At 41.5% G+C, this 25,463-nt stretch overlaps 1 protein-coding gene across 5 annotated transcripts in view; it reads left to right on the top strand.

The window, feature by feature from the left end:
• Nucleotides 1–25,463, top strand: part of NMT2 (N-myristoyltransferase 2) — a 53,492-nt gene that overhangs the window by 10,871 nt on the left and 17,158 nt on the right. For 4 of the 5 annotated variants that reach the window (XM_075922442.1, XM_075922437.1, XM_075922441.1 and 1 more), the window contains 5 exons: nt 4,544–4,679; nt 20,934–21,078; nt 24,450–24,568; nt 24,665–24,756; nt 24,841–24,957. In XM_075922442.1, the coding sequence (XP_075778557.1) occupies nt 4,544–4,679; nt 20,934–21,078; nt 24,450–24,568; nt 24,665–24,756; nt 24,841–24,957 (609 nt within the window). The remainder of the gene's footprint in view (nt 1–4,543; nt 4,680–20,933; nt 21,079–24,449; nt 24,569–24,664; nt 24,757–24,840; nt 24,958–25,463) is intronic. The other variant, XM_075922443.1, reaches the window with a different exon arrangement.

The following is a 25,463-nucleotide window of genomic DNA, read 5'->3' as shown; positions in this document are numbered from 1 at the left end:
CATTGACTTCGTTTCTGGCCTTGAGACATCCATTGAGTCTTGTACTAACAAGGCTGATGCCGACACCAGCTTTTTTTATACTGGTGAACTGCAGCCAATGGGATCCATGAGGCTCCATGGCTGTGAATCCAATAAGTGAACAAATCAAAGCAACCTGCAGCTTTCTCAGATTGAGTCCACGGGCCACTTTGAGAAACATTGATTTAAACCTTTCACCCAGCATATTCTGGCATAAAATGTAGTACATTCAGCTAATTTCAGTGGCAGGATTTTTTTATACAAAATTTGGTATCTATAAGTAATCGCAAAGTGCGACTTTTATTTTGTACAAACAAACAAACTCTTCAAAATATATAGTAGTTTTGCGGGGTTGTCACGTGGTCATTCATAAACCATTATGCAATAAAAGTCTGAGGGGTAGCTGTGTTAGTCTGTAACTTTAAAAACAACAAATAGTCCTGTGGCACCTTAGAAACTAACAAAAACAAATATATAGTATCATGAGCTTTTGTGGGCAAAGCCCACTTCCTCAGATGTCCTTGTTGAGCCTGTCTTGAAGAAGCAGATACCTGGGTACTAATCTAGCTCTGTCAATCGGCTTACCCACATAGGGAAGTGAAGATTTAATTTTTAAGAATGCTTGATAAAGGTCCTGTGGGTGTTGGTGTCTGTCTATGGGATTGTAGTAAATCCAGTTGCATCTTAGGGCCTGGCTGTAAACAATTGTTTGTGTGATATGTCCTGGATGGAAGCTAGAGGTATGTTGGTAATAATAACAGTTGGTAGGTGTCCACTATAAGGTGGTGGTAATCTAAGTAACTGAGAAAGCTCATGATACTATTTATCTATTTATTAGGGATATAAGTGACTAATCAACTAGGCTGTGTCTAGACTGGCAAGTTGATTTTGCGGAAAAACTTGCCAGCTGTCTACACTGGCCGCTTGAATTTCCGGAAAAGCACGGACGATCTCATGTAAGATCGTTAGTGATTTTCCGGAAATACTATGCTGCTCCTGTTTGGGCAAAAGTCTTTTTCCGAAAGACTTTTGCGCAAAAGGGCCAGTGTAAACAGCACAGTAGTGTTTTCTGCAAAAAAGCCCCGATCGCGAAAATGGCGATCGGGGCTTTTTTGCGAAAAACCGCGTCTAGATTTGCCACAGACACTTTTCCGCAAAAAGTGCTTTTTTCCGTTAAAAAGTTTTCCGTTAAAAGCATTTTTGGAAAATCATGCCAGTGTAGACGTAGCCCTAGTGATTTGACTAGTTGCTTCCCCCTCCTCCCCACTGCCTCTATCAGAGAGAGGCAGCAAGGTGGGGGGAGAGCAGGAGCTGGTGCTGGGGGGAGGTTAGCTTAAAAGCCAGTTTCCCCCCCCCCCCCCCAGCACTGTCTCCATGGGTGGAGGCAGGAGTGCAGCGAGGAACTGGCGGTGCTTTCACCTTTGAAATGTTGCAAGAACAGGGCTCTTGCTACATTTCAAAAGCAGAAGCACCTCAGGAAGCACAGGGCAAGCGGGGGACTGAAGCAGGAGCCCCTGCTTGAGTCCCTTGCTCGCCCCGTGCTCCCTGTGGTGCTTCCACCTTTGAAATGTAGCAAGAGCCAGCAGGGCTCTTGCTACATTTCAAAGGTGGAGGTGCCCTTATTAACTAATCAAGTAATAAATGGAAATTCCATCGACTATTCGATAAATTTAGATTAATCAGCTGAACATCCCTATCTATATCCCTATACTATCTATATGTATATATAAATTAGTCTCTAAGGTGCTACAGGACTACTAATTTTTAAACCATTATACAGTTTCTGTGGCATTCAAAGCAGATGCTTCCCAAAGTTTGGTAGTCCTGCAGTCCTTGTTTAAATAAACTCTGAACCCCACCTCCTCAGGGTACTGCTACTGAGTGACCTATGTGGAATACACAGCTACATCTACTTGAAGAAAAAGAAATGGTTACTTACTGTAACTGGTTCTTTGAGATGTGATGCAGACATGTATTCCAAGACCTGCCCTCTGTTCCCTCTGCATCAGTCTCTGGGTGTTTGGTGCAAAGGGATTGAGGGGGGTCAGTGTGATGCAGCCTCAGGGGAAGGAGTTATAGTCATAAAATGCAAGCTCTGCCCCTCTATAAGTTCTGCTATGCAAAATTTTCCAATCATGGTGCTCTGGACATGCATGTACCTAAGAGGAATATACATCTGCATCACATCTCAGACAGCCACAGTTAAGGTAAATAATTATTTCTTATGTAGAGCTCAAGGAAACATTCCACATTTTCTCATCCCCTCTCTTTACTCCTAGTTCTCCATTCCTGTGTCTTTCAGATAGTTGTTGGGATGTGAATCATAGAAATGCTGAGCACTGCTCCAGCATTCCTTCCTTCTCTTTTTGCAACTTCCACTGAACTCCAGTGAAGTTGGGGGGTTCAGTGCTTCTCAAGATTGATCTTTTATACAAGGATGGATTTAGAGAACAATGATATTACAATGCAGATGGGTGTTTACCGTAACTGGTTGGTATTTTCTTAAACATAGGCTTTCAGCATTCAGTTTAGACATGTGGAGCTTTCTCAGTGACTCAAGCAGTGATGAGCAATACAATTGCTGTGGACTGTGGGTACTATAACCTTTTAAATGAGAGTGCAATAGAGATGACAATGGATTTTACAGATATACTTTTCATAAGCATTCGTGATGATTGCAACACACATGCTAATCCACTTGTTCTCCACTCTGCTAGTATGTGTGCTGATGTCCCTCATGATCAAAGCTGTTTCTCTTGTAAAAATAAAATAAGTACAGTTTTTCTTTTGCCCAGTACAAAAAAGCATGTAACATCTGCTGTGGTGTCCATGACGTAGATGGGGTTTTGCCTGACTGTTAACATCTCTTGAAGAGTAATCAATTTGCGTTCTATGATCTTCTTTGTTTTTCCCATTTGTCTACTGTTACTACCATCCACTGGTAGGCTCTCCCTAAGGCTGTGTCCAGACTCAGGGTTTTTTTCGAAAAAAGTAGCCTTTTTTCGAAAAAACTTCACCAGCGTCTAGACTACAGCCACGTTCTTTCGAAATTAAATCAAAAGAACGTGGCTTTTCTTTCGACGGCGGTAAACCTCATTTCACGAGGAAGAACGCCTTTTTTCGAAAGTGCTCTTTCGAAAAAAGGCATTCTTGAATGCCAACAGGGCTTTTTAGAAAGAGAGCATCCAGACTCACTCGCCGCTTTCTTTTGAAAAAGCGGCTTGCTTTTTCGAAAGTTCCGCTTGCAGTCTAGACGCTCTTTTTCGAAAGAGGCTTTTTCGAAAGTATCTTTCGAAAAAGCCTCTTTCGAAAGAGGCTTGCAGTCTAGATATAGCCTAAGTGTCTACAGACGCTACTCTTGTATTTGGTCATTTTGTTAATTTATTGTTTTCTCTACTTAAGGGGGGAAAAGGCAATCATGGTGTCATCAGCTAAAATACTTGGCGTCAGCAAGCGTAGGTTGCAGTTTGTGGTGTTTCTTGTGTTTTCCATTAAACTATACCCAGTAATAGTAATTCTCCTTTTACTCAATTACTATCAGAGATTTGAGCAAGGTATATATCATGTGTTAGGAATGAAGTTCCCTGAAAAATTGCTCAGTGTTTTCTGGTTGGATCCTTTCTTTTTAATGCATTCTTCCCAAATCCTTTAATGGACCATTGATAAACATCAAGAGTATCTACAATTTTTCAAAAGCACTTAAGGTATTTAGGAGGAGGAGTCCCTTTAACTTTCACTTGAGCCTGTGCTCCTAAATCCCAAAGGTATTTTTGAAAATCCCACCCATAATTCCTTGCTGGAAATATTAGAAATGTTCATCTAATGTTTGTCATTATAGTGTTTGTAGTCCGATGCAGAGTTCTGTTTTGAAACTTAAATTATTATGTTTGCAGATGTACATAAGCCAAGTTTTAGCTCTAGTACATAAGAACGAACATACTGGGTCAGACCAAAGGTCCATCTAGCCCAGTATACTGTCTGCTGACAGTGGCCAATACCAGATGCCTCAGAGGGAGGGATCACAATATGTAATCCTCACGTGATCCCTCCCTTGTCACCCACCTCCAGAGAAACAAAGACTAGAGACACCATTCCTACCCATCCTGGCTAGGGCATATTGCAGTACTCTATTTCTCTTCCCTCTCTGAAGTTTCCGGCCCCTTTTTTCTGCCAAAAGGTTCCTGCTAAATAAAATTGTTCAGCAAGACATTAAAACTTCTGCTCTATGTGTAGAAATTGCCACTTCATATTTCTGCTAAATAAAAGTCTTGCAGATGAATGAAATTGAGGCCCCAAATGCCTTATAAATTAGGGTACTTAATGGAAAGCAAATGATTAAGTTAACATAGAAAATGTTTCTGCCATTTACTCCTTTATCCTGAATTTCCCCCCTTGTATCATATCTTTACTACTGTATTATTAGTTTTCAAATGTAGAAGTGGTGGTTTTCTAAATTTACTGTCATGTACTTCAAGTTTTGTGGTATTGGTCTTTTTCATTTCACCATCTCTGAATTTCCTGACAGAAGTCCTGGAGGGGATTTGGGAGCTAAAAAGAAGAAAAAGAAACAGAAGAGAAAAAAGGAGAAACCAAACTCCGGTGGCACCAAATCAGATTCTGCATCTGACTCCCAAGAGATTAAAATTCAGCAGCCTTCAAAAGTGAGAGCCTTGTTTTATTTTAACTTCTGTGGTTTCCTGTGATAGTGGGTAGTGCTGCCTTAACACTCATTTAAATCAGGCATGATTAGTTTGAGTTATTGTCATGATTAAAAACAAAAGGACAAGGAACTATGTAAGAAGGTAAGTAAGTACAATAGTTGGCAGCCTTTAAAAAGCTGTATCCTTTGGAGGCAGGAGGTGGCAGGCTTTTTCAGTCTCCTAATATTCAAGTTGGTTGTATCAGATAATTTTAATCTACATTGGTAATATTTTGTTGCATATTTTATGTTTGGTAAATTGCCTCTACTTTAGCCTCATCCTAACTTGTCCTGATGTATATCCAGTTTCTTGAACCGTACAATCCCATCTAGTAGTGATTTTAGTATCAAGGAGGCCAGTCTGTGCTGACTGCTGCACTTAGAATTAGATCTGTCTTCAGTTGCTGCTGCTCCCATTTTATTTTTGAGGAAAAATACCATATGAAGTGTCCAAGAAAGCGTCTGTATCATGGGCATTCATCCTTTGATTATGCAAGCCTCAGTTGGGGAAACAAGTAGCCCGTTGCCTTGAAGTCCACACCTAAGTTCCATAAAATGAAGCCAGTTGCAGCTGTCCTCTTCAGTACTGAAATACAGTCAGGAGATGCTGTAGACTAGCCATCTAGATCTGTATCCAAGGGCCAGTTTGGGTTCCTCCGTCCCCTGCAGGAGTGTGGTAACAGAAGTAGAAGGGGGGACGGACGGACCAGTAATGGAACAGTGACCCTGCCCCCTGTTCCTCCTCTTCCCTGGGGATCCTTCACCTGGCCAGACCAGAAGTCAGAGCCTTCCAGAGAGCCTGGGCCACTGTAGAAGGAGCTCTGGACCCTTCGCTTACTCTGAGCAGAGGCTGGGATACTCAAGAGCAGCTCCCAGCCCATGTCCCTGCCCCCTATGGCATGCTGCTGCCATTGTGACAGAGGGAGAGGAATCTGGTCTGATCTCCTGCCCTGTCCCTTCTGTCTGTGGACACACTGTGGGGGGCGGGGGAGGCCCTGCACCAGCTGGAAGTTTGAGGGGAGCTTTGGGAAGGTCACAGGTAGTAAGCAGCTGGGCGGGGAGGGTTACTCTGGTGCATCTTCCCCAGATATTGGTGCAGCCTCAGCAGTCACCGCACTCCGCCTGAGTTTGCTCAGTGCCTGCCCTGCCATGTCCCGCTTCTGCCAGGCTGACCCTGTTGGGTGTCTCCTGCTGGTAGGCACCTGCTGCTGCCTTGAGTACAAAGCCCAGGCTGCAGTCACACACCGCACCACTCCTCCTGTAGCCTCTGGCCTGAAACTTGCTGTTTGGTGGGGAGAAGGAAGGGGCAATGCCTTCGTGACCTACCCAAACTGTGCTCATGCTGCTGTAGCTAAGTGCCTGTCTGAGCCTACTGTGTCCATGTTAAAAAGTGGGAGAGTATGGCCCTCTAATTTTCAAAAGAGGAGGGGCATGGCCTGCCCAATCTGGCAGAGCCCACAGGATAAGGGGGACCAAATGTTAAGGACTAGTCGACTATCCGATGAGCAAATGCTTATCAGATAGTCAACGGGATAGTTGACTAGTTGCTCCCCACCCCTTGCTGCCTCTATATGATAGAGGCAGCAAGGGGAGAAAGTGGGAGATACTTCAAAGCAAAAGCACCGTAGGGAGCCCGGGCTCTGTGTGGCACTACCGCTTTGAAACACCACAGTGGCGTTTCAAAGGGGCAGTGCCTCAGGGAGCCTGGCATGAGCTGGAGTCCCCAGATGACTCCAGGCTCCATGCGGTGTTAAGCCTAGAATCAGCTGTGAAGTTCTGCCCCTTTGAAACACCGCAGCGGCATTTCAGAGGGGCAGCGCTGTGGAGCCAGGTTTAGCTAGGGGGTCCTTTTTGCATTGACTATTCGATTAGTGAAATACCCGATACTTAACATCCTTACTTTGTACCCAGGGACCGAATAAATCTTAATCTGTTTCTGATGTGATGGTCCTTTTTCTCCTGAATAGCTTCTGCTTTAAATCAGAATGTTCCATTACTGAATGGGATATATATCTTCCACAGGTTCTGTGTTAAATATGATGTTGGTTCTGAGGCACGTTTGCGGTATGGGTCTATGGTTTGACCACTTTATTCTAAGTAAATAAAGAAACACAAGACTTTTAAGAGTATGTAATTTCAATTAAAAAGTACAAGTGATACAACAGAGAAAGCTTATGCTGAGGAGTGAGCTTCATAGCAGGATTATATGATTGTGCCTGAGTAGGGATTGTCCAGTTGTCCCATCTGATTAATGCAAGAAACTCATCCTTGTGCCATTAGTCCACCTATAAGATTTGTCAAGTGTAATAGTGATATCAATTTATTTCATGGGAAAAATTGTGTTCTGTTTTTCTGGCATAGTGAAACATTATACATTGTCCACTCTCTAGGGCTTTTTCAATGTCACCACTAATGCTGTATATTTGCTGGTTTTGCGTTAGGTGACATTTTTAAATCAAGAGTGATCACTTTTTAGATTCTTCATGCTCTCTGATTTTCTATAAAGAATGTGGGCTATTTATCATGGCTCTGCAAAATAATATGACTAAGTAGAACAATAATAGTAAACAGATTTAAGGATAGTTGTTTATAGTAAAGACAGCTAGAAGGATGTTGGAATTTGTATTACTTAGTGAAGTACAGATGCAGTTCCTTAACTATTGTGGTTTGAACTATGTATTTTAAAATACATAGGTGAGATCCCTTTATGGTGAGTTACAATAATTATTTGTTAATCCAAATGAATGTATTGACATTTTTTCCCCTCCAGAAAGAGACTGTCTAGCCAATCATTAATACTTCTATTTTGTAATTCTCCCCACAGTTAATTTTTCAGCTACCCCAAACAGGGTGTGATGGTGGCTGTAATATGAAAATGCTTTCTTTCTCTTTTTTTTTTTTTTTTTTTTTTTGTTCAGATTGATTCTTCCCGGTGCATTTTCCTTTAGAACTATTTTAAGTATACAGAACATAAGCATATAGAACACTTTTTAAATGTCAACTAGTAAAATTTGCTCCCTATCTCTAATGAGGAAATGGATACTACAAAATTAATTGAGACGTTTCACAGTGATATAGGGAAAGTTATGTGGTTCAAAAACAGGTATTATGAGCTGCCATTGAAACTAGCTCATGGTCAGAATTCATTAGTTAAAGATTCTGTGAATTCAGTAATCTTGACATCTCCAGTTTTAGGATGTCAGGAAGTAGTTGGCCTTTGACCTCATGTTACATAGATCCTCTACACTTTTTACAGAAAATAACTCACCCATCTGACTAGTCAGATGCTAGGTTTCCATCAAGTCTGTAGCACCATGTTTCACAAATTGGTTTATATCAATAGCACAGTTAAGCCCTGTGTGTGCTGGTCAGGGAAAGTGGATAATTGTCTTTCTGACAAGAATTATGTTTGTTCACTATTCATCAGAGAGCTGGATGGATCATGTTGTGTTGATAAATGCCCTCCATTTCTGTTGAAGGCCATGGGGATTGAGGATGCTCAGCACTTGCAGTTTTGTATCCATACTTTCTCTGGCTAGTATAGACAGGTCACATTATGCTGCCAGTGTTATATGCACATTTCCGTTATAGGTTGTTTACTTATGCTGACTGACAAACACCAGATGATATGACAGTCACCACAGGGACAATGCCTCACTAATTCCACAGTTTGTATCCATTTTTATTGTGGATAGTATGGGAGATTTAATTTTTATTTAAATATATATGCTAATAAAAAGCCTGTCTCCCAAGCTCTAGTGATTAAAACAAGAGGCCTGAATTTCAGATCCCATATATAGGTACTCAGTTCACTTGCCTTTGCAAGTGCTCCCTTCCTAACCACTCAAGTAGTAAGTAAATGGAAATGTTCTAGCTAAATTTCTGAGCTGTTTTCTACCATCAATTTCATGAATTGCTGAGCCATATGAATTTTCTTTATTAGTCATGGAAAATACGTGTTTGCCCTTATCAGTGATTCTTGAGTTTTATAAATTATACTGTGGCCTTGAGTATTTGTTTCACTCTTATATGAAGGGAGTTTGCAGGTATTTTAGCTGAGATAGATCTGGTGTGCCTTTCTTCTTACATAAACATACAGAACCATCTTAGGTTGTTGTGTCCTGTGAGCATGGGGGCTGATGGAGGATGATGAGGTGGAACAGTATTGTAAGCAGCTTCAGCACTCAGGAGGCTAGAGGAATATAAGACTTAAGAAACTCCTATGACTTCCCCCCTCCCCCCCCTTTTTTTTTCCAGACCAGCTAACCTGGGGCCTGTTCTTTCTCCCCCCTCCCAGGCAACCTTTCCCCCCCCCCCCAGCTACCAGGGGCCTGTTCATTCTCCCCGCCCCCATCCTCCAATGCTGCAGGCAAGTGCTCGGAGGGGAGGAAGGGCTTTGGGATATGGGGGCTATTTCCTCAGTGTGTTGGCAGGCAAGATGGTGGATCTCCAGCCCTGCCGGCCACTCCCTTGATGGTATGGCTTCCCTCAGTGGACACTGAAGTATAGTTCTCTCTTGTGTGCTCACTGCTCCCATGGCCACTCTCATATCATGTCCCTAGGAACAGCAGCCCCTCCTTTTACATGTTATTGAAAACTGTCCTTTTCACACGGATTCCAGTTGCCTTGGCACAACCAAACCCTGACCTTGCTTTTAAGTTAAGAGGAGAGGAAGCTGCATATCAAATTTGGTGGTCTTACCTCTTACTGTTTAGGACAAGGGTGGGCAATAATTTTTGAAGGGGGGGCCACTTCGGGAATTTAAGTGATTGATTGCAGGCACTGCCCCGAAAGAGGTGAGGCCTTGGCAGAAGGGGCGGGACCAGGACACTTCACTGCCCATAGACCCTGATTGGGCTAGGGCAGTGTTTCCCAAATAGTAAAAGTAGGGGTTCTGCGAGAACCCGATCACTTGTCCCCCTCTTTTCCCCCAGAGCCAGTCTTAGGGTGGCCTGGCGTGATTTTTTTTTTTTTTTTTTGGTCGACCAGTTCCCCACAGCGTTTTTTTTTTTTTTTAAAGGGTTCTGTGGCCAAATAAAATTGGGAAACAGTGGCCTAGGGGTTTGGGGAGTATGTGAAATCTTAGCACTCCCACTCTGCCAGGGGCGTGTAGCACCTAGAGAGAACCACCAGCTGTTTTGAACAGCTAGCAGTTCCCTCTGATGCCACCTGTTTGATGGGGGGAGGAGACTTTGCATGCTCCCCCCGCCCCCAGGTCTTGATTAGCCTGAAGGTGAGGGAATACAGCAGGGCAGCCCCAGGCCAGGAGCCCTTTCAATTGCTGTTATTTAAAGGGCTCCTGGCTCCAGCACAAGGAGCTGTGAGCCCTTTAAATAGCGTCAATTTAAAGGGCTAGCACCTGCTGGGTAGCTGCCACCACATTGCCTGGCACACACCTGGCAGGCGTGAACCCTTTACATTTAGCAGGAATTGAATGGGCTCATGCTTCCCCAGCAGCTCCTGGGCAACACGTTAGTGGTAGAGCTGGGAGCCCTTTCAGTTGCTTCTATTTCAAGGGCTCGTGCCTTCTCCACAGCTGCTAATACTCATTGAATAGAAGCAACTGAAAGGGCTTGCAGGTCCCGGACCCTGCTGCTAACATGTTGCCTAGCAGCCTACTGGCAGGCACAAGAAATAGAAGCAAGTGAAAGGGCTCACGCCTCTCTGGAGGCTCTCAGACAATGCATTAGAGGGCTGGGCTCGGAGCAGTCATGGGCCGGATGAAAGTGTGAGGTGGGCTGGATCCAGCCCGCTGATAGCCTCTTTCCCAGCCCTGGTTTAGGAGGAGTCCTTGAACAAATGAACTCACAGACAGACACACTCTAAAATATAGATAGATTTATAAATATTCCAGTGAACTTCAGAAGTTAAAAGGGATCAGAGATATGATTGGCTACAGTTTTAATATGGTACTTAAAAATTGCAGGTTAGCATGCAGATTTGTCCTCTTGATTTGTGCAAGGGCTACATCAAAGTCTATGTTTAGAAATTAGATGGATGGGTGAAACTAGTAAAAACAACAACAACAACCCATTTTCTCCCCATTCCCAGCCCTGTTGTATTACTTTTTTGCAGGATGGATTGAATTAAATCAAGAGGATTTAAATAATTGATATAAATCACCTCAAAAACTGATTTAAATAGTTTCCCACTGATACTACTTCACACATTTATTAAATAATGGTGCAAATCTAATCACTAAAACATGTTAATTTATAATACAGCATTTTACAATATGTAGGAGGGCATTCTTTGTGTAATATTTTTAGATAACTTGATTTTTATTAATTTAGAAAATAGTACATAATACTCATTCTCTGTGCTAGGTGCAGCTGTAGTAGCAATACATAAGGGCAACGTCTAGACTGGCATGATTTTCCGCAAATGCTTTTGAAAAAGCATTTGCGGAAAAGAGCGTCTAGATTGGCACGGACGCTTTTCCACAAAAGCACTTTTTGGAAGCACTTTTTGTGGAAAAGCATCCGTGCCAATCTAGACGCGTTTTTGAGCAAAAAAGCCCCGATCGCCATTTTCGCGATCGTGGCTTTTTTGCGCAAAACAATACCGCATTGTCTACACTGGCCCTCTTGCGCAAAAGCATTTGTGCAAGAGGGCTTTTGCCCGAACAGGAGCAGCATAGTATTTCTGCAAGAAGCACTGATTTCAGACAGTAGGAAGTCAGTGTTCTTGCAGAAATTCAAGCGGCCAGTGTAGACAGCTGGCAAGTTTTTCTGCGGAAAAACTTGCCAGTCTAAACGCAGCCCAGGAGTACTAAGAAATAAATCTCTCGCACAAAAATAATAGCGCTTACATTTTAGTAAACTACATCTTAAATGTAACACAAATGTTTCACATTTCCTTTAGCAGCAGTCTCCTGAATTGTCAGCTGACACTGCCTTTCAACTTTTTTTTAATTTTCAAAAATTAACTGTAACAGACAAGTCTTTAGAATTCTAAATGCACATTGTCCTTAAAACTTCTATAACTAGCTCTCATCTTCTCCACTTCCACTGTCATTTTGATTCATAGACTGAAACAGAAATATGAGTTTTCCTGCTTTTTCAACTCCCCGCCGATTTCTTAAGTTTGAGTTAATAACACCAAACAATTAAAATATTCTCTCTGTGCCTGCAGAAAAAGTTACTGCTGTAAAAAGTTGGCTTAGCAACTAAAGGAACTCTGTTTCAAGGTGTCTGGCTAATCATTTCTACCAATTTAGGGGACTGACTTTGTTACTGATGATGTTTTGAACATGTACTGATATTAAATGGTTTTGCTCCAGCCCTGAAATTTATTTTGACATTCATAACTTAGGAGTGATTTTTGAGATACCCATGCGATGGCAGTATCGTCATCTTCAGAAGTCAACTACTTTTATATCTGGGGTTAAGAATATTTGCAAGAAAATGAAGTGGAATTAGTGTTTGAATCATAGAATACTAGGACTGGAAGGGACCTCGAGAGGTCATTGAGTCCAGTCTCCTGCCCTCATGGTAGGACCAAATACTGTCTAGACCATCCCTGATAGACATTTATCTAACCTACTCTTAAATATCTCCAGAGATGGGGATTGCACAACCTCCCTGGGCAATTTATTCCAGTGTTTCACTACCCTGACAGTTAGGAACTTTTTCCTAATGTCCAACCTAAACCTCCCTTGCTGCAGTTTAAGCCCATTGCTTCTTGTTCTATCCTCAGAGGCCAAGATGAACAAGTTTTCTCCCTCCTCTTTATGACACCCTTTTAGATACCTGAAAACGGCTATCATGTCCCCTCTCAATCTTTTCTATTCCAAACTAAACACACACAATTCTTTCAGCCTTCCATCATAGGTCATGTTCTCTAGACCTTTAATCATTCTTGTTGCTCTTCTCTGGACCTCTCCAATTCCTCCACATCTTTCTTGAAATGCGGTGCCCGGAACTGGACACAATACTCCAACTGAGGCCTAACCAGCGCAGAGTAGAGCAGAAGAATGACTTCTTGCGTCTTGCTCACAACACACCTGTTAATGAATCCCAGAATCATGTTTGCTTTTTTTGCAACAGCATCACACTGCTGACTCATATTCAGCTTGTGGTCCACTTATAACCCCTAGATCCCTTTCTGCCATACTCCTTCCTAGACAGTCGCTTCCCATTCTGTTTGTGTGAAAATGATTGTTCCTTCCTAAGTGGAGCACTTTACATTTGTCTTTATTAAACTTCATTGTTTGTGTAAGGCTATGTGTAATAGGCTTCTGTATACTGAGCATATCCTCTATATTACTCTTTAATCTGATGATTAGATACTTTGGATGAGATACTTCCATGAATTTAATCATGGTTTTTGTCAGGAAGTTTTATGAGAATAGGCCAATTCTTAATCAGTTGTTCAAAACAGTCAACCACAGAATTCCATCAAACATTTTGAGGGAAAATTAGTCTGGATGCTATTTTTCTCTTCAGTGAAGCTGAAAGAAAATGGTTGTTATGCAAGTACTGTATGACTTCAACATTTTCTTTTATTTCTGGAGAAGGTGTACTTAAGTCTTTGGCTAAAAGATTAATTAAATGGGCACTGCAGCCATCTGTTAAGAGGCATACTTCTGTTTCTTCTTCAAAGTATCTTCTCAAGTTTGCAGAATTATCTGTGGCAAAACTGCACACAACAGTTGAATTTTTGTTCACAATTGATTACAGCTTTCATTGCCACGTCCTTTAAATATTCTGTCGTGTGGGCGTTTCCTGATGCATCTGTTGTTTCTGAAAGACATGCAACCCTATTGCTTGTTGGCACACAGGCATATACTACTGGATCATTGTGTACAGTGCTCCACCCATCCCATCTTATACTGACAAATGTCCCCTTTGTATTTCTTGCGTACTGTTCAAGTTCCTTCTCACACACAGTGTTTAGCAACCTTCCACCAATGTCTGCTCAGCTAGGTGGAGGGTAGCCTGGTTTTAAGGAAATTAAAAAAACAAGGGTCCTGTAGCACCTTAGAGACTAACAAAAATATATGAATAGTGTCATGAGTAAGGACTCAACCATGTCAGTGAAGGTGTTCATTGTTAACAGTGTAAAATGGAGAATTTGTGGCATAAATAAATGTCTTTTCATCTATGGTATTTTGTTGGTATTTGCTGGTCCTTAATAGAAACCAATTCATGGTGGGGTTTTATGGGATGATTGAAATCTTTTGCTTGCTATTGATACTTTGTGGCCTGACATATGTTTAGCTGAAAGTACCAATGGATGCCTCTGAAGTTGTTGCAGATAGCTTAAGTCTCTTAAATGGGATCCTGACACAACATTCAGAAATGATTTTGAAAAGTCATCGTTCTCAGTTCTTCTCACTCTATTATGTATTCAGTTAATCATTTACATTTGTTTCAGCAAGCATGCAGATCTGACTGCACTTAGAGTGCACTTAATTATGGAGTAAGCCCCTTTGAACTCACTGGCACTTGTTTTCTCCAAAAAAAAAAAAAAAAAAAGTATAGAATGGGATTTCCTTGATACAGTTAAATTATGCTGAAGTAAAATAGGGAATAGATTTATGGCATCACCATGGTGTTCCAAAATAAGGGAAATGTATTATGTAATATAAAATAAGAAAATTACACTTAGTGGTAGGGTTGTAAAATCCCGTTTAATCAGTTAAATGATTAAGCGGGATCCTCTGCCATGCTTAGCCAACATCTACCACCACATAAACATAGAACAAAAACAGTCCTATCCATCTTGTGCCTTTCTTTGCACGTGTTACTTTTTAGTCTACTAAGAAACAGAAATTGAAAGCCCAGAATTTTCAAAAAGCAATAGCTGGTAGTTAAACTGGACAGACTAAAGCCATTAATTCATTTTTATGACATTTTAAGTGCAGTGTGTTTGTGATGAGATTAAATTGTAACTGTTATTTTTAAATGAGAAATGTAGTATTTTATTGATTAAAAAATCAATGTAACTAAAAAAAATCTGATTTTTTTTTAATTAAAAAATAATTGCTTTTTATGTACCCAGGTTTAATCAGAGCAATCTAGATTACATTTGACAGAGACAAAGATGTTACTGCCAGTTTTTTTCCCAAAATCAGAATTTTTTTCCTGGTTCTGTATATAATTAGGATTAAGTTTCTGAAATCTGAACTGATCTTGCATAGCTAAGATGAAACTCAGACTGGTTTTAGTTGGGGATTTGCCTGTGTAAAATGTATTAGATCTGGCAGTATATTATTTCACTGAAACTTTGGGACTCTTAGGGCATGTCTAACTATATCCCTCTTTCGAAAGAGGGATGTAAATTAGACAGATGGAAATTGCAAATTAAGCTGGGATTTGAATTTCCTGCTCTTCATTTGCATAATGGCAGCCATGCGTTCTTTCGAAAACGGCACTTTGAAAGTGAAACCGCTGTCTAGACACAGTTCTTTCAGAAAAAAACAACCCTTTTTCGAAAGATCCTGTACTCCTTAGGATCCCGCCATTATGCAAAGCATGGGAAATTCAAATCCCGGCTTCATTTGCAATTTTGATCTAATTTACATCCCTCTTTCGAAAGAGGGATGTAGTCTAGACATAACCTTAGGAATGTCTGCACTGTGCGTGCATGCACACACATACACACACTGTCTGTAGCATCAAGTCTCAGACAATAGCATAATTTTTGCAGCACTTTTCTGCACCCTTTCTAGTTTTTCAACACCCTTCTGAAGATATAAGTATCAGAAATATGAAGTTTTGCATGATCAGTCTCACCAGTGATATAAACGGAAGTAATATAACCTCCCTGTCTCTGCTTAGTAGTTCACTGATTATAGACCTAAAGATTACATTAGCCCTTTTTGTACAGCATCACACTGGGAGCTCATGTTAAGTTGCATGTCCACTGTGATCTCTAAAGCCTATGGACTGCATTCCTTGTTCTAGATGTATAAATTTGTATTTGAGTATATTCGTAGATTCCAATGCCAAAAGGGACCATTGTGATCATATTGTCAGACTTCCTATATAACACAAAGCCATAGAACCCCTTAACAGAATTTCTATACAAATTAATAATGTATTTTGCATAATTTGCAGAGCACACTTAAGCACTGCGTATGACTGGCTTTTCCTCATCCTTAATTACAACTTCTCCAATCTATGCCTCATCCACAAATATTAATCAGCAGTGATTTTTATTTACTTCCAGATCATTATTGAAAATGTTGACTAGGAAGGTATAAAATCATTCTAACTAGGTAATTAAGCAATAACATGACTTTGGAGTTAGTTTCTTCTTAACCTCACGCAGATAATGACTGAATCTTGAACTTTGAATCAATTAATGTACATATTTTTGAATGCTCTGGTCTCTCACTTGTAGTCTGAATGAATTGTGTTAATAACTATGTGACATGGAAAATATCTTTTTAAATATTTTATTGATGCAAATAAATATATAGGTAAGAGGCATATTTTCATGAAACTCAGTTTTCAAACTTTCTGTATTGACAGAATATTGTCCTCAAAGAAGTTTCCATCTGGGAACTTTTGTACAGCAGACAATGTTGACTTCCCAGCTATTGCCGTCTAGGTGCATATGTAGCAGTCCTTATGCCGGTTGCCTTTACTTTCTGAAATTCCATGTCTGCTTTTTACCTGTCCAGCCTGTGAACAGTCTGCCTATTCTTGCACTCTGATGCAGACTATAGGTTGAACCTCCCAAATCCGGGATTCTCTGGTCTGGTAGGGCAGTTGGGCTGGCAGCAGCTAGGTGACCTCGGCAGCGGAACCCTGGCTGGCAACAGACAGTCCCCAGCCAGAACCCCAAGGAACTCTGGTGACAGCAAGCAGGGTAGAAGCCCCAAGGAGAGGAGCCCAGGTGTGGGGCAGTCAGCTGGGGAGTATTGACCTCCCCTGGTCCAGCAAACTTCCTGGTTTAAGACCACTCAGGGCCCGAGAGTGCAAGACCAGGGAGGTCCAACCTGTACAATATGAAATTTTCTTTGTAGTATTTTACTTTTTTAGGCTTCAATATGTATAAACATAACAAAAAAGCAGCAGGAGGAAACGTCATATAACACATACAAGGAGCATGGCAAAGGCAAGTCTTTTCCCCTCCCATAGACATATGGAGAACCATAAAGAACTAATACATGTGTGAGCAAAGACAAAAACCAAATGTAAACATATAGGCTACATCTAGACTGGCATGATTTTCCGCAAATGCTTTTAAGGGAAAAGTTTTTCCGTTAAAAGCATTTGCGAAAAAGAGCGTCTAGATTGGTACGGATGCTTTTCCACAAAAGCACTTTTTGCGGAAAAGTGTCCGTGCCAATCTAGATGCAGTTTTGTGCAAGAAAGCCCCGATCGCCATTTTCGCGATCGGGGCTTTTTTGCGCAAAACAATACCGCGTTGTCTACACTGGCCCTCTTGCGCAAAAGCATTTGTGCAAGAGGGCTTTTGCCTGAATGGGAGCAGCATAGTATTTCCGCAAGAACACTGGCAATCTTACATGAGATCGTCAGTGTTCTTGCGGAAATTCAAACGGCCAGTGTAGACAGCTGGCAAGCTTTTCTGCAAAAGCAGCTGCTTTTGCGGAAAAACTTGCCAGTCTAGACGCAGCCATAGGGTGTATATTCATAATTAGTAATTTCCATGGTCAACATTTTTATTCTGTCTTCCTTGCCAAGCAAAATTGAACATAGTCTCTTTACTGTAAGTAATTAATCCCTGTCCACGATCTAGTCCAGAATGATCTTTGTTTTACAGACATTTCCACAACCGTTTTCTGTGTTTTTAAAATGTCAAACTTGAAGATAATGACATTTAATAACTATCTGGATAATAAGTAGTATTTAATTAGAGACATTTTCTGAATGATGGAACGAATTAAATTCAATAGTTAGATCATTGAACTTATTGTTACAGTGGCCTTCTAGTAGCCTTCTTTCAGTTTTGGCCTAGTTATTCCATCAATGACAGGTGACTTCTTGGATTTTGAAAAATGCATAAACCACTCCCTGGTAACAGTCTCACATGCAAAAAAATAGGAATCAAAGGGAAGTGTGATATCAAAATGCTTTAAAATGTCACTGATTCCCTATTCTTTCCAACTAGTCCCTCATCTGTTCAGCATATCTGCACATATAACAGAATGAACCTCCTCCACAACTCCTCCCATGGCACGAAGGAAGACTCTAGCAAAGCTCTGACAAAGCTCCACTTTATGCAGAAAAGGGCACCAGCTCCCCCTATACATCAGATTCATTTCCTTTGGATCACAAAACATTGCACATTTTGCTTTATTTTTTCAGTCTTTGTGCCATCCCTCTTAACTGCAATAAGTTGCTCAAATTGGGGAAGCAGATATTACCTTCCATCTTGTGTGTTTCTTCAGAAAATTTTCCTCCTCTCTTTGGAGAAACTGAAAACAAATGCTTACCTATCTCTGAATTTGTTGCCATGAATGAAGAACCCCTCTCTCTGGGGAAGAAGACCCATGATCCATAGCTAGTCATGGTTAATGTCAAAATGATATATACCATTTCCCGTTCTCTTCTATATTTTGTGGATAGGCACCCAATTTATATTGGTCATTTGTTACTGGCTTAGAAATAGAACAATATTGTGATTCCCCCCCCCCCCCCCCCCCCCCCCCCCGGCTAGCCTGTCAAGGGGAGTTGGGTTCAGCTTTGCCTGTGATTACGAGTAGACCCCTCGCTGATCCTGATCTTGTGGATCAGTTACCATTAGTGATCTAAGATGTGAAAGGATTAGCAAGAACTACATAGAAAGGGGTGAGAACTCAGTGAAAGAAGAAACCCAGGAGAAAGGAGCTCAAGGAACCCTCTCTGGGAAGGGCCTAGTGAAGGGAGGCTGGAGAAAACCATAGGGAGCAGCTTGTAAGAAGGAGGAAAGACCCTGAAAGAAGTTGCCAGAGTAGAAGGGGAGGCAAAGGGGAAATCTGTTGGGGAAAAAGAGCTTTCAGGGGAAAAAACAGGAAGGTAGTTCTCAGCCAAAAGAGCAAAGTAAAAACTCTGCAGTCACCAAGAATAGGGGTGAAAAATAGGGAACTTCTTTGTAGCCTAAAAGGGGCAAGAGTATCTTTTGCTTGAATAACCGTGTTGATTCTGTAGTTGGACTTTGCTGTCCCAGGGCAGAACTGAACTTAAGAGGTCACCTGGCCAGAGAGCTAGGCCCTAGGAGACTACTACAGAGAAAGGCCATCACAACTTCGCATGGCTAAAGAAGTAATCAAGAAGGAACTTCAGAAATGGACACCTTGGCCCCTGCACATAGTTTCAGAAAGTTGTACAGTGGTGAGTGTTACTGCTTAGACTACTAAACTAAAAACATCCTAAGTATTGGCACATCAGAATTAATATTTGATTAGTCAGTGTACTGGTAAGCATAAAAATCTCTCTAATTCCTTAGAAACCTTCATATTAGCCTACAGGAACTGGATATATTGGTTTTTAGTTGGGAACACTGACCCATGTCACTATGTTTTGGCTCTACATAATGTTAAGAAAATAAAAATATATATTAAATAAGACAAGACATGAAGCTTCTTTGAAGTTGGAGATACTTAAACTATATGCAGTAGATCTGCCTTTGAAATGGACTGTACTGAAGCCTACTACTTGTCCATATTAGTTGTTGTCTGTGGTGTTTTCTCTATATGGGTCCTAGAAAAGAAGTGAAATAATGAAAAAACAACACATTAATATAGAGGGCAGGGGGCTTGTATATTTGACAGTTGGGACAGAACACTTTAAATAGTGCATGTAATATAATCTACTTTAAAGGATGTATATATTGCCTTGCACAAAACTTGGGGTGAAATCCTGGCTCTCGGAAAGTTGATGACAAAACTCCCAAATCTGTTCAGGATCAGACCTTTCTTAAGGAAAAAAAAATAGAAATGTCCCTTCTGATTTATAACTCACTATGACTATCTGTGATTTGCAGTGGGTATACGCCACATAAGCAACATTCTCATTGAAGATGAGAGTGCTCAGCTGTGTCTGAAAATGAGGGTTAAATGCCTTGTTTTAGCTACCAAAGTTAGAAAAATTTAGCCCTAAGTTGGTGTGGAGATAGTACTGTACATTTTTCTTTCCTCTTTAAGTACAATTTTAGCTTATTTTATCTTTACTTTTAAATGCTCCCGTTTGGATCTTTGTTAAACAATGTTAGTGGTAGTAGAACTAGTCATTGGCAGAATGGACTTACAACACATGCATTTTCTGTACACTGAAAAGTAAAGCAAAAATTAATGAAAATAACATCTGATAGAGTTTCAGTAAATATTGAAATATGTAGCAATATAGCATAACATTAATATGGAAGAGAGCTGATATATTGCAAAATGCATTTTATAATATAGATAGAAGATAAGCTTTAATTGCCCTTATGTGCCTTAGATTGTCAAACGTGAAGGAATTTTAAAAAGTCACAGCAGTTTTATCATTTTAACTTTGTTCAGCCGGCGCTGTGGAAAAAAAGACTGGTTAGCTTCATACTGTGGTTCTCCTACTGTAACACAGTGCTACAATATTTGTGATCCAAACACTGCAAGTTCATTATTAAATGTAAACAAACCATTGTGAGGAAAGTGAAAAATTATTAAACTACTTTTAAAAGAATAAAAGATTATAAAACTGATTTTCCCCCAGTGAAACCTACATGTTGGACCAGAACTCCCTTGGCAGTGCCTTACTTAAGGTAGTAACAAATATATACATTCTATCTATATAATTGCAACAAGTGATGTGAATATGGTGTATACAAGGCATGGGAGTAGGCCACATAAATGGCCTTCCTTCATCTCAGTGAACTGCAAGATTGTCGTAACCAAGATGGTCTCCCAGGATAAAGTCATTTTGCTAACTGCGCGTGCGTACCTAGAATTTGCAGGGTGTGCTGATTGAATCATGGCTGTGCTTTGATTGGATGCAGGGGGAGCACATGGCTCTCATAGTCAGTGTTGGTTGCAATCAGCACACACCCTGTTTCGCGTGCTCTTGCTTTGTGTATGTCACTTTAGTAATACTGGTAGGAAAAAAATGATGTGGACAGAATCCAATGGAATCTGGTAACCCTGCACATGGGCAACGGTAAACAAAATGTCTCATGGGCCACACATAAAACCCTGATGGGCCGCATATTGTTCACAGGCCGCAGGTTGCCCAGCACTGGTGTATGTAGTAAATAAGCCTCTCTTCCCACTTGTCTCTCCATACAGAATCCAGCCATTCCAATGCAGAAGCTGCAAGATATTCAGAGAGCTATGGAGCTGCTCTCTGCATGCCAGGGACCAGCAAAGAACATTGATGAAGCGACCAAACGTAAATACCAGTTTTGGGATACACAACCTGTACCGAAACTAAGTAAGTTTATTTGGGCCTATGTACAACATTTTTCCTTAGCAGCTAGAAGAAAATATGTTGAAATGTTACAGAGTGTTCTGTAAAATAGATATAAAATTGGACTGCTAGGAGCTATTCTTTATCAAAAAGGATTAGGATTCAGAAGTCACTTCTGCTTTTTGTAGCTATCTAAAATTACTGATAATACTAGTGTGGATGGTTTGGAGAACAAAAATTTCATGAAATATCAGAATGAATTTCATATATGAAAACAGGAAATGTGGTATTATTATAATCCCACTTGGGCAAATTTGGGCTTGAACCTGAAAACTACAAGGAAGAATGATCTCTACCACTTCAGTGAAAGGAATAACTTGGTTACTTAGTAACAGTAGTAGATTTTTGAACTGTTATGAACCCAAGTATAGAGAGGAACAAAAACCCCCACTATGTTATCTAGCTATATATTTTAGAAATGTGCATCTGTCTGCCTGTCTGTATGTGAGTCTGTTTGTTCAAGAGCTCCTTCTAAACGGTAAGAGCTAGGACCACCAAATTTGGTATGCAGCTTCCTCTTAGCCAATTCTTGACCATGCTTTAAGTTAGGATATGCCAGGAAAATGAAAAGTGCTAGGAATGGGACTGTTTTCTGTTACATGGAAAGTGGCACGGCACAGCCCACTCATTCCCATTGGTTGGGAATGGCAAACTGCAGTTCCTCGGAGGTACGGCACTCCGTGCCTGCTCATGCTCAGGTAAACAAACCATCTGGCGGCCCATCAGCAGCTCACCCTGATGACCTGCAGGCAGATGATTCCCTATCCCCGGTGTACACCTTTACATTTTTCAGCATCTTCCTCAGGTGTTGAGTGAATGGGCTGGGGAAGAAAGCTCTTTGTTCAGTGTGTTGAAGATTATGACTTCAGATGGAGGCATTAGTCTTTCTGCTTCAAGGAATGGTTACAGGAATATTTTTTTTATAAACTTCAGAGTTTTCCCTCCTTTTGCTGTTATGAGACTTCCACCAGCTGTCCTATAAATAGTACAGGTTGAACCTCCCTCAACCGGGACTCCCTGGTCCGGCAACATCCATGGTTGTTGCTGGACCAGAGAGACCCAGTGGTGGGCCAGAGGCAGGAGTCCTTCTGGGTCTGGGAACCCAGCCAGGCTGGCTGCAGGGAGGACAGTGGCAGTGAGTCCTGCCACGAGAGACCAGCTGAGCTTGTGGCAGGGCATCTGGAACACCAGCGAGGTTCAGTGAGAGAGCTGTCTACTGCCGTGGGGTCAGAAGCCCTGGCAGTGGGATCACAGGGCTGCCGCAGAAGGGCTGGCAGAGTAAGGAGCCTCGGTAGCTAGTAGGGTCAGGAACCCTGGTGGCTGAGCAGCAGTCTGCCATTGGGTGGGGGGGTGCAGGAGTCCTGGCAACAAGACTGCGGGCTAGTGGGACTGGTGCTACTGTGGCAGGACTTGTAGGGCCTGGAGAACTGGCAATAGGGCAGTGGTCTGCCACGGCAAAGCTGAGAGACCCAGCAGTGGGACCGTGGGCTGCTGTGGTAGGGCTACTCGTATTTGGGGATCCCACCAGGAGGGCAGGCTAGGAGCAGAGCCGAGCTGGGGGTCGGTGGTGGGAGGGCAGAAATTACCTCCCCTGGTCCAGCAAAATCCCTCCTTCGGGACCACTCAGGTCCTGAGGGTGGTGCACCAGGGAGGTCCAACCTGTATATGATAGTTAGACAGTACCAAGTTCACAGCCATGCAAACCATCATGGACTGTGAAATCTGGTGTCCTTCCTTGAAATCTGGCTTTTTATGTGCTTTTACACTATACTATATATATTTCATGAGAGAGACCAGTGTTTCTCAAATTGGGGGTCCTGACTTAAAAGGGCTTGGAGTTGCAAGGAGATCACAATGTTATTTTAGAAGGGTCACGGTATTGCCACCCTTACTTCTGCACTGCCTTCAGAGCCAGGCAATTGGAGAGCAGTGTTTGTAATGTTGGCCATGTGCCCAGCTCTGAAAACAGCACCCTGCCAGCAGCAGGGCAGAAGTAAGGGTGGAAATACCATAACCATACCATACCATCCTTACTTCTGTGCTGCTGCTGGCACTAGAAGCTCTGCCTTCAGTCTGCCAGCCAGCCTGTCTCTTCTAAAGGCAGTGCCACTGTCAACAGCAGCACAGAAGTTAACATGCATGGTTACACACAGTCCTGCCCCCCATGGTGCCGCCTCTCCCTCCTTCCCTGTGTCTCCTTGTAGCAGCTGAAATTTTCAGCAGTTATATGTTTACTTTAATAAACCTTCTTTGTGCGTGCAGACCCTTGCAATTACAATATTGTGAAATTTCAGATTAAAATATCACAAATAATGAAATTTACTGGTTTTTAAATCTTGTGACCATGAAATTGATCAAAATTGACAGAGAATTTGGTAGGACCCTAGCTATAGTGGATCAAGACTGTCATTTTGTAGCGGTGGTATCTGATGGGTTCTCTGTACCCAGAGCTGCTGGTGATTCTGGTCTTCTAACCTGCACAGCAGGCAAAACCAACTTAGTATTATTGGGCAATCTCCTGACAAGCTCTTTCTGCAAAGAAGCAACCTAGTACCTCCTACTGGTCATTCAGATGCATTAATGAGAACTAAGATCACAACAGTCACATGCACGTTATCAATAATTTGTGCAAACATGATCAACATATCTATATTTCCTAATGTTGTTCAGCTTTAGAAGCCTTCCTTGGAGCTGGTTGGGCGATGTACAATAGCTGTCCAATAGAGGAAAGGCAGCTCCTGTTTATATTTTAAAAAATATCTTTAACCTAATTGCCTGAGAAGTTCTGAAGGAAGACAAGATTACCCTGCAGGAAGTCCTTAACTCTCGATGTAATCACAATTTTAATTTGCAATTTACAAATGAAAACTTTTCTGCTTCATCAGCAGGCATTCTGTCAAAAGCCCTGGTCCTGCAAACATTGGTGCATGTGAGTAGCGCCATTGAGTCAGTATTTGCAAGATCAGGACCATAGCTTATGAATCTCACTGTCGAACTGCAAAATTCCACCTCAGAGATAGCTTTCAGTAGTTGACTAAGTGATACATAAATGCTGATCATTCGCTATTCAGTTGTGCTCTGTTATGAAATGTTATAAATTGCAGTAGAATAGCTCTGAGACTTTGTACCGTAACTGCTGGAGTATTAGCTGACATAAGTGAGATGTTTAAACCGAAATCATGTAAGCAAACAAAACTTTATTTTTAACATTTTTAAATGGCTTCACATTCTGATTACATAATTGTACATTACATCTTGTGTAAAGTGACTTCAAAAATTATTAATTTTCAAATTAGCTAGTAGTATATCTTTTTTCCCCTTTCTTTCTATAACAGATGAAGTTATAACTTCTCATGGTGCAATTGAACCAGATAAGGACAATGTCCGTCTAGAGCCATACTCTTTGCCACAGGGTTTTATGTGGGACACTTTGGACCTGAGCAATGCTGAAGTTGTAAGTAAAGCCATGTGTACACACACACAGTTCTTGATTAAACATTCTGGCTGATGTGTAAGATAATTTTCTTTCTTTTTTTATATGTGTTTTTAGCTAAAGGAACTATATACCTTACTAAATGAGAATTACGTAGAAGATGATGATAACATGTTTAGGTTTGACTACTCACCTGAATTTCTTCTGTGGTGAGTAGCAATTTCTGCACTGGGTTGCAAAGGAGGAAGTTTTGATCACATTCTTTTGGGCACTAATCTGTAACTGTGTTCTAGGGCATTACGTCCTCCAGGCTGGTTACCCCAATGGCACTGTGGAGTTAGAGTATCATCAAACAAAAAATTAGTAGGCTTCATAAGTGCCATCCCTGCACACATTCGAATTTATGACAGGTAAATATAAATTTTACAATATATTTTAGAAATGTCTGTAAGTCCATTTGTTTAGGAATTCCTCCTAAGCGGTAAGAACTGGGACCATCGTATTTGGTATGCAGCTTCCTCTTATTATAATTTAAAGGAGTGTAAGGGTTTGATTGTGCCAGGATAATGGGATGTGCCTGGAATTCAGTTATTTCTCATAAAATGGAAAGGGAGGGAAAGGGACTGGTAAAAGGGAGTTATACTCTGGAATGACCACAAGGGGGCAGCAAGGGGCCAGAGATGGGGACTGGGACAGCTATAATAACCCAATTAGGCCAGAATAGGGCAGAGGTAGAGAAATGGACAGCTATCTAATATTTGTTTGAGAGTTTGTGTGTCTGTTTGTCCCCCAGCTGGAGGACATGCACCTGTCCCCCAGCTATACCCACTGCAGCAGTCATAGACAGGCACTTCTCACCTGGCCCCAACTGCTATGGTGAGAGAAGACTGGGGTAGTCCTCTCTCCCTGGACAGCC

This window comes from Pelodiscus sinensis, chromosome 2 (genome assembly GCF_049634645.1).
Source record: "Pelodiscus sinensis isolate JC-2024 chromosome 2, ASM4963464v1, whole genome shotgun sequence".
NCBI classification, from domain to species: Eukaryota; Metazoa; Chordata; order Testudines; family Trionychidae; genus Pelodiscus; species Pelodiscus sinensis.
The sequence above is the reverse complement of the archived record's forward strand: the minus strand, read 5'-3'. Positions and strand labels throughout refer to the sequence as shown.